This window comes from Akebia trifoliata, chromosome 3 (assembly GCF_017979445.1).
Source record: "Akebia trifoliata isolate Shusen 1 chromosome 3, ASM1797944v1, whole genome shotgun sequence".
Lineage (NCBI taxonomy): Eukaryota > Viridiplantae > Streptophyta > Magnoliopsida > Ranunculales > Lardizabalaceae > Akebia > Akebia trifoliata.
Window position 1 is genome coordinate 39,341,110 of NC_141377.1, and position 10,242 is coordinate 39,351,351.

At 34.7% G+C, this 10,242-nt stretch overlaps 1 protein-coding gene across 3 annotated transcripts; it reads right to left on the reverse strand.

Moving 5' to 3' along the window:
* Positions 1–618: 618 nt before the first annotated feature.
* Positions 619–5,062, reverse strand: LOC147406865 (protein DETOXIFICATION 27-like). Of its 3 annotated transcripts, XM_086435188.1 has the most exons (8): positions 4,766–5,061; positions 4,114–4,655; positions 3,933–4,019; positions 3,738–3,794; positions 1,814–2,052; positions 1,612–1,730; positions 1,395–1,481; positions 619–1,301 (listed from the first exon to the last, which is right to left on the reverse strand). In XM_086435188.1, exons 1-8 carry the CDS (start codon positions 5,015–5,017, stop codon positions 1,251–1,253), a joined length of 1,434 nt encoding a protein of 477 aa, XP_086291314.1. In that variant the 5' UTR covers positions 5,018–5,061; the 3' UTR covers positions 619–1,250. The 3 variants fall into 3 exon arrangements, 2 of the variants coding, with proteins under 2 accessions (XP_086291314.1, XP_086291315.1); XM_086435189.1 differs by lacking the exon at positions 3,738–3,794 and having other exon boundaries at positions 4,766–5,062; XR_015176621.1 differs by lacking the exon at positions 619–1,301 and having other exon boundaries at positions 1,451–1,481; positions 1,612–1,750; positions 4,766–5,062.
* Between the last annotated feature and the right edge of the window lie 5,180 nt (positions 5,063–10,242).

The window sequence follows — 10,242 nt, forward strand, 5'->3', positions numbered from 1 at the left end:
ATGGCAAATCGAATTACTAAGTGACTCCCTGGATTGACTTAGATTCCTGACCAGACTCCCTAACAAGTTGAACCACCAAGTGGCTTCCTGAATAGACTTAGAAGTGTGGTCATCTCGGATTTGGAAAGCTTTTGGCTTGATTACAAATCCCAGAGAACCATCACGAAGTTTACTTGCATCTCACCAAATTCCTAAATAATAAATATGAATACAGGAAGTTCTAGAGTTGGGAAGCACAACCAATTCTACAAACATCAGAAAAACTGTTTGTTATTTTTTACTAAGTTCATGCTCAAAGGTACAATTTATATGAAACTATTTGTAACATTTTTATTCAAAAAATATAAATCACAAAAACTATTTGTAGCGCCACCTGTTCTACAAACATCAGAAAAACTCACTTTGGGCATTCAAATAAACAGTGCAAGCAGCAAAACACAAATCGTTCCATAACAACTAGGTTGAGATCAATAACACTGATCCATTGCAAGTGCTTTTAATGAAAAATGTTGAAACATGACAAGGCATGAAAGAACTACTCAACATAATGCAAATAAGCAATTTGTAAACAAAAAGCATACAAGCGATAAATTTCAGAGTGAGGATAACAGAAAAACATAAAAAAAGATTTGACATAAGAAAACTAGGGTTAACAATTACTAGATTTCCTTATTTAATAAGTTTACATTCAATTTGACAAGGTTAGGTCAGACTAACTCAATTTCCATAGCCTTGATTTGTTCCAATAAGCTTATCTGATCAGAATATAGGACCCATCGATTGAAAATCTTCTCAGGTCTCAATTGAGTAAGCACGGTACTAGAGTAGCGTGGCATGCGCGCCCATGTGGTATTTTAGAGCTTCTCTTGAAAGCTTCTAACAAAGGAAGAGCACATGGGTATAGCTTAACAGGTTCAAACTCTTCTACTTGATCCATTAGGACTAAAGAATGACTTTCTTATGCAAAACCAGAGACTAAAGAATAAGAGGTCTTGGGATCAAACCTTCCCAACTACACGTCACCAAAACCTTCTCAAATATTTCTTTTGAAATTATTTATACATATAACACATGTGGTTTTCATCCCAAGCTTATGGGAGAGATCGATATGTCACCCATTCTTCGCTTTATGTCTTCGTTGCTGATTTCAGAATTTTATTGAACTGACAAAAATACATCCAAATACCTTCCAAAAGAATCACTCTTGAAACTGACCAATATGTTTAAAAGTATAAATAGCAGTTTCGTGATTATTGGTTGGAAGCTGCCCATTTGGCCATATGAATGCTGGCTTCCAGAGCCTGTAAATGAAATCCAAATCAAGAGAGGGACTCACATTATTTTAAAGGAAAAAAATTGGTCAGAAGTTGAACCTTCATTAATTTCTACTTTACCTCCTTTTCCCAATCAAATCTGATTGTGATGAAGATCAATATCAATGTTTGTACAACAGTCCCAATGATCATTCCAACCCATACACCCTGTTTAATTTCATTTATAGGGGTTACTACAAGTAATGAGATGTGGAATAAAGGCCTAACCCCCACTCTCACACACACACACAAAAAAAGTCTATACTGATTGCAAGTGTACTAGCAATCGAAAACGTACCACAATACCAAAATGAAGGATCCATCCCATGAAAATTCCAAGAGGGACCCCAATGATGTAGTAGCAACCAATGTTTGTATACGCCACAAGTGCTTGCCATCCAGATCCAACCGCCACCCCTAAAGATAAAGAATGTACACTGTGCAATGTGAAAATAATTGTATATTGCGTTTTTAGCATGGAAACGGAAAAGAGGTCGCACCAGAGAGAACGGGTTGGATGCAGTTCAAGAGAATGGTGAAGGCCAACAGGACTGATAGTTCGTTAACCGCATTGAGAATAGCAGTGCTAGAGGTGAAGATCAGAGCAAACTTTGTTTGGAAAGTCATGATCATGGACCAAAAGAATAAGCCTACTACAAGGGAGGTCACAGTGGATACTATAGTTGCAAACTTAGCATTTTTTCCATTGCCCGCTCCAAGCTCGTTCGCCACTCGCACCCTGCATTGGAGAAAAAAGAATACATGATTAAAACACTAATTTCCTTCCTGTTTACTGGTCTTGTAACTTCAGTCACCACTGAAAAGTTGGAATAGGTCAAAGAAGATAATTGAAGTTAGGCTGATTTGCAGACAAAGAAATCATGTAGATGGTTTCACTCCACTGATTGGGAAATCGGGATTCATAGAGACACACGATACAATTACAACATCATAAAACAACAAGAAGATGGAAACGGGTAAAAGAAAGAGAACGACAATTTTTATGAGGTCAATTGAATTCCAAATACATCACCAAGCTCTTAGGGGTAGGGGCTATTCCACCATGTTCATAGTTGTCCAATGGGGGTTGCAATCTTTAAGAAGAGAATTGTAAACCAAGAACCTCTCCTATATCACGGGATTGATGAAATATCTTTCCAAAAAACACTCAAGCCTAAATCCTAACTAAAAAGACTTGAATGAATTGATATTCATGTTGTCAGTGATCCACATGACCCAAATGAGATTGTCCAGAAGCCATAGTTTCCTGACTTCTCTAGCTTCTTGTGTCGACTTCTTGGGTGCTTGGATCTAGATGCTTGTATCTCGAGCTGAGATATACCGAGACCACACCAAGTACAAATACTTTCATCCAAACTCACCCTGGGATATATCCAAGGAGAGAACAATCTTATATGACCCTTGTTAAAGTATTAAGATTAGATGGTTACAGATATCCCATGAGGTTGGTGTTCTAGCATACAAAGGCGGCTAGCTAAGCAGGAAACTCATTGAATGGAGGACGTCAATCCTTTCAAGTGCCCTAAGTGTAGAAGGTAGGTGAAATTTTTACGAAAATTGCCAACTTAGTAGTGTGATGGGTCACATTAAAATGCGTCATGTGGCACTCTTTCTGGTCTGCTAACACATGAATGTTAGTCCCACTCATGATGGACTTACATACCAAAGCCAGTTTGGTGAACACTAGCTGTTGCATTCAATCATTTTTTTCTTATGGGCTTAGAATTACCTACCTCGAGCATTCCTAAATGAGCTCAAAATGAATATCTGTATACCATCCATCAGGCCGATTTTTGGTATTTATGAGGACCATCACGGCATAGGACAAAATCTTCATCAGTTAGTAGGCTTGAAGAGTGTGTCAAGTAGCGCATTTTTTTGCGATCCACAACAAGAGGAACTTGCAATAAAAGTTATTTGGGACTGGTTTCCTTAGGTATCCAATGGTTAAGTCAATACGCCACTTATTTTGAAAGAAAATGAAGAGAGATTCAAAGGAAAATAAAGATGCTGAGTGGTGATAATGGTACATTGCCACACCCATCAATTTTTTACTTTTTTTTTGTTTTGTTTTTTGATGGGTAAGCTGGACTTGAACCCACGACCTCAAAGTTGATTTACAATGAGTCGAATCAACTGAGCTATGTGTCTAAGCCTCACACCACACCAAATTGGTTGTCTACTTTTTCAAACACAACTAAAACTTGACCCTCTCATTCACTATTCTTGCAGATAAAATCTAATCTTCTTTGTTTTTCTATCATTTAACATGAGAAGATGATTAAGTCTTAAGAATGCTTGGGCGAGAGTAATATTAGGGGTGGGAGACGTCCTATTGCACCCTTCACTCTGTTATTGATCAATTAAACAAATATCTTAAGTGAAGATAGACTTGAAACCTACCCACTTGCAGCAAAAAACCCAAGTGTGATCATCGACTCCCACGCATAAATGGATACGCTGCCCAACAAGAACAAAAATATATTTTTAACATAGAAACTACTTTAAACACATTGGATCCTTAAGAACATATAATACAAAAGAAACTCCCATTTATAACAATTAATATTACAAGAAAAGGTAATTTGGATAACTAACCATATAGAAAGGGCATCAACAGAAACCTCACTGCTCTTCAGATTTCCTGATGCTATGATTAATATTCTATAGTAAAAGTTCTCCAAACTGCAATTACAAAAAAGAAGAAACATAGAGTGACAGAGTTCATGTTCATGTGTGTGTGTTTGTGAGAGAGAGAGGAACCCAACCCAACCCATACCTTAACATGATCCCAGAAGCTAAAGACAGCTTGAGAAACTCCCAAAGCCCATAAAACGCTTGAAAAGAGAAACCAGTCCATGACATTGGACATCCACCACAAACTATATACACTAACAACCCTAACACAGTAATCCACCACGATAAATTCAGAGTCATCGCAGTGCCAACTAACCCAACCCTTAGCCTATAAACAAAAACCCAACTCACAAACACATGTAACACAAGAGCCAAACCAGAAACCCAAGCAATTACAGCAGTCTTAAGCTGACATTGAAGAAACCTCAATAATGGGAACTGAAACGCAAATGACAAGTGGAAAGGAATTAACGACAACGCCACTTTTCCAGTTTTCTCTGCCACCTCTGTAGGTTGCCCTGTAAGCTTTAATATAGGAGTCGCAAACACGAACATGGGTAAGAGCAGAAGCGAAAAGAGGAACAAAACAACCCATGAGCGTTGCAGATAAATACCCAACATGTGGTACTGTTTTGCTCCGTAAGCTTGGCCACACAGTGTCTCAAGCGCGCTCGCCATGCCCAACTAAATCAGCAAAACATCAAAAAAAATTAAAAGAAACAAAAAAACCCAAATAGATTAGATTGATTTAAGCGGAGAAAATTTTGCTACTAAAAAGAATGAAAAATGGGTACCAAGAAACCAAAGGTGAGAGAGATGATGACAGTGGTAACAATGGAGATGGCAGCCAAATCGAGATCGCTTAAGTGACCAGCGAAGGACTGAGTAATGAGGGACATGGAGTACATGGTGACACGTGTGAAGATGGATGGAGCGGCTATTAGCCAAATCTTCTTCGATTCCAACCATGCAAGTTTGATCAAACTATTGTCGTTCTCTGTTACTGGTTCTTGTAACAGAGGAACCTTTTCTTCTCTTACCTCCATTTCTTGCCTCTTTTCCTCCTCCACAAACACGCACTTGAATTAGTATTGTACCACTATTATGAGGGGAAAGGAGCATCGATTTTCTTCGAGTGGATAAGCACGTATCTCGAGGAAAAGCATCTAGTGGTTTTTATACTCTCAGTACTACTTCGTTTGTTATTTTAAGGTATTTTAGCATTTTCCTTTTCTAAATCGATCATAGATCAATTCCCCTTTTATTTGGAGTATTTGAATACACCCACAATTCAAGAGACATATCAGAGTCAGGGCATCCCAATCGGATTGAATGAGACGACGGTTTATCACTCCAAATCTGTAAAATCATAATTTCTATCAAACATTATACGAATTCTTTAAGAGATTTATTTAAAAGATACACGATATTACTAAGAAGACGTAGCCGTGATAATCTTACTACCCTCAAATGATACATTCAATCAGCCCTCCCGAAGTGTCAAATTCGGGAACAGCATATCTGTACGCCTCGGGATACATATTTTTATTGGAAAGTGCAATTGTGTATCCCGACGCATACAGATATGAGGCTCACGAACTTGTCACGTCAGTAAACTCGATTGAATGTGCCACGTGGGGTAATTATCTATCATGATTTTTAATTTGAAATTTTTTAATAGTCATTCACAACTTTACATTGCCTTGGTTGAGTGTTGCTCTACTAGGATAAACTCCATCCAACTTTTGTAAAAATAATGAATTTTTTTGTAAAATTAAGAGAAATTTCAAAACATCAGAAAATTTGTTCTTTAAGAACCCTCGTATTATTCATGTTGTCAGTAACTATATCATTCAATTCAACTATAGATGATTAATTCAGATCTTGTTTAGATCGAGAATTTCATTACCTTTTCCACAACAAAAATATGTATCTTACACCATAATACAAATAACAATGACAACCATTTATATTTAACTAATGATTTTTGGACTCAATTTTTTCACCAAGTCTATAATTGGCTGACGTGACAAGGGCATAGAATCATAGATCTTTTTCATTATGTATCCCGAAGAAAACAATATATGATTATGTGCCCTTGCCACATCAATCAAGTACAAACGGAATGAAAAAAAATCAAATCCATAAATCACAGCTCTTTATAATTATTTTACAAAACCAATATGGATGGAAAAGAGGAATCTCAAACAAACTGATTGAAATATTCATCCACAATAGTATATTTCACATTTGGGTAAAGCTTTGATGCCTCGACCCCAAATGAAGGCTCAATTTCAAAGTTTGTTTGGTCTCCCTTCACAAAAATCAAGTGGGTGATCAACAAAATAATGTTTAATAAAATAGGTGCCTATGCAAGAACAATAGAAAAACATTTTATTTTATTTTTTTGAATTTAGAAATCAAAAAAGTGTTAAACATAATATCATATTGATTCTAATAACAAAAAATTAGCTTTTATTTACAAGAGATTCTATTGCCACACTACTCCCCTTCAATTTTATTATCTTTTCTCCCTGTCCCCCTCCCCCTCATTTTTTCAATAATATATATGTATCCAATTTTACTATCTTTATTTTTTATCCCATATTTTTTAATAATATCATTCTTACTTTACTATCTTTTTTCTTTCAACCCTTTGACCCAAGGAGGATGTCTGTGGCATGGGTACTGGCAAACTCTAGTAAGAGTTTGAACATGAGTTATTCCTTGGAAAAATCTTTAATCCCACATTAAATACATAGGAAACCAACTACTAAGCAACTTATATCGCTCAATAGATAATCATATAAACACCCCAAGGATAAATGATGGAGAATGACATGCCATTATCATCACGAAGGGAAAGGGGAAGGTATGGAATATGCATTTTCTTCTTAAAATTTCTTGCCTATTGGGAAAACAAAGTGGAGTGATAAAATTGCATTGCCAACAAGAGGCTCTAATTGTCAATAAAAGAACTGTGTTTAGTTAATTAGAGACTCATTAACGATTGTAAGCAGGGGTACCAATGAGATACCCATTTTATTGAAATTTAATCAGAATTGAAACCAAAAACCTTGGTTTTGGATCTCTTGTTCATACCTAATTAAAATAAGGTCTAATAGGAACTTGAACCAATTAGGTTCTATCTTATGTGTAGATATGTGAGGTTTAATGGGTTTTGAAATCATCTACTTAGGTTTATGAGCCATCATCATTCATAGAGTTTATGGTGTGAATAGACACCGTAAAAAAGTTTTTAGAAATCTATTTTTCCAACAAATTAGTGACTCAATTTTGGTCTTAACCTAGTGGTCAAGTGTAAGGAGATTTAATTGAGAGATAAGGAATGTATTAGACATCGTGTCTCACCCACCAAGTGGTAGTTACCATATTTGGCCAAAAATGAAAATAGGAAACTAAATTTTTCTTTTTTATACCATTTTTAGAGTTGGAAAGCTAATAAGTATATACATATGTATAAATGTATATGCATGTCCCTTAACTTGCATGTGGACGCAATGAATAGGGTAAAAAGGAAAATTCTACTTGTTGGAATTTTTTGTTTGCTATGAGTTTGAGTGTAAAGTTAGATAGATTTTACCCTGTGAAGACTCAATAATTTTTTACATGAATTAGTATTCAAATAGGAATTTATTTTTAATGGTGAAGATCTATGAATATATCCATGAGTTGGAGGATCCTTTGGAACCTTTACCTTATGCATGAGTGAGTGTGAAAATGTGTTTAAGGTGTGTACTTAAGGGACTATTTTTTGTTGGCTTGGAGTGTTAAGTATAAATCTAAGGAGATTTACTTTCTTTGAGTCATAACCATTTTATAATAAAAGATAAGGGGTGAAGTGTGCAAGGGTGTATGCATGTAATATTTCACATGAAACTTATTAATGGACCTAAAAAAGGGACGATCATCTCACATTGTGAGGGATTAATCTCTTCCTCCTTAAGCCACTAAAACTACTTAGATGCTAGTAAACTAGAAAATAAAAGAAAAAAACTATACTGTTTGCAAAGAATTTTCATAACTTGAAAATAAGCAATTGAAGATTATTGTAAAAAATTAAAGTTTCAAATGAACTTATAGTTGGTAAGAATCCTTCCACTAGGGGATTTACTCACAACCTAAATTAGCCATTGAAATACATTATTACAACTATTAAAGGGTATTTAGAACAAAGTTGGACTTATAGGTGGTAAGGATCCTCCCACTAGGGGGATTAACTCTCAATCCAATCTTGCCAATGAAAATTAAATTAGACCACTTCACATTAAACTAGAATTTAAAGAAAAAACATAAAAATAAGATAGAATGAGAGGAAGAGAAGAAAAAAAAAAATTTCAAATTATGAAATAACTAGCAACTCAAATGTTTCACCTTACGTTAGTTTTTTCATTCTTTATATCTTTTTCATCTTCCTGTTCTTAACTTCCAAAAGGTATGGGTAAATAGTTGAATAACAATTTGGGACTTTTAAAAGACTTTAAGAAAGAATTTTGACATAAATTTTGGATGGCAGAGTTCTATTTTATTTGTCTTGGAAAGGTCCTTTATTTGTAGGCCTTTAGAAGACCCTAGGGAATAAAAAGGTCAAAGTTCTCTAAGTTCACAATATTTCTAAGAAAACCTCAATGAATGACCTTAATTGCCTTCAATCAAATCTTCTTGATGGTTATTCTCACTTCTTTAAGTTTTATCAATCATAATTATCAAATGATAAAAAAGTAATAACTTCCAAGGTTTTAAAAAATTCTTTGGGAGGGACAAGTGTGTTCAAGCCCTTTGAAAGATAATAAATTGATTAAAAAATAATCAAGAATGACATGTAAATATCATTAAAAAAAAATGGTTAAAGGGTCAATCAACATCTCATGGCTTTCAATAAATTAGGGTTAAAAGGATAATTACCTTTAAGGTTCTAGAGAATTCTCTTTGAATGATAAGAATATTAAAGTCCCTTGAACTTGATCAAATTCTAGGGAATTTAGGAATAGTAACAAGTAATTTGCAATAAAAAATTAGGGATTTTTAGTCGATTGCATTAGATAAGCTCTTAACAAGTTGAGGATAAAAGGATAATTGCCTTTGAGATTCTAGAGCATTCTTGTAGAAGGGCATAAGGGTTAAGGTCCTTTGATCTTAGTTGAATTGCATGAAATTTAGGAAGGAAAACCTTCAATTAAAAGTAAGAGTAGTGGGCTTAGTAATCTATTACGTTAAAACAAATCTCAACTAATTAAAGACATGGAAATAATATACACTTTGTAGGAATCAAGCGTCAAAATTGAGATAATTAACCAATTACCTTAAAATCAATGATGGATTGTTAAACAAGATTTAATACAAGGTTAAAGAGGTAAAATTACCATTTGATCTCCCAAAAAAAGAGATTAGGGAAGGTTTAGAGTTAAATTTCCTTAAACACTAGGGTGCACAAGTCCCCACATATAACTATATGTCCTTATGTGAGGTGTGGACAAGACAAATCTTTTTCTACCCGTAGATGAGGTAAGGACAAGCCAAAACTTGTACATGTTAGGGATGGACCAAATTGAAAGGTCAGTATGGCCTTAAACCTCTTCTTGAGCCCTAGAGACATTTGAGAACACTCTAGAGTCAAAACCTTTTTTTACAAGACTTTTGGAACTCTCAGGCTTAATTCAAACAAAGTAGAATCTCTACACCATAGATACTCACGAGTATCCAAATTGATTTATTTTGTCAATTCTTCACATTATTGATACGTTTGATTTTAAAATGGGTCACCCCTCTTAAAGATTATTTCTTATAAAAACAATGAATTTTCAATTTAGAAGAAAAAAAAAATTTACTAAGTCATATCTTAATGTGATTTTACAATTATGTTCTTGATGATTTCCAAATTGTGGCCTTGACAATCATTGAGATCAACCTTTGATTCACTCGTCCAGATCAATAATTGTAAATAGTCAATCTCGGCATTTGAACATAAATCATTGAGATCAACAATTCAAATTGTTGAAAATTCATCTCCACAATTTGAGCTTGATGTTATATACTCGTGGCGGGGCTGTAAGTATGAAAGATTTTATTAACTAGGTTGAAGATACTACCCCAAAAGACGGCCGTGTACTTAGAAAACTATCCTGATCTATTAAGTAATTAATTTTCCCTTCCATGGGTTTGAGATTTGAGGATTCCAAATTCCTAACTAAAACATTATAGAACATCACAAGATATTGTAACAAAAATTAAAACATAACTCTTATTATCC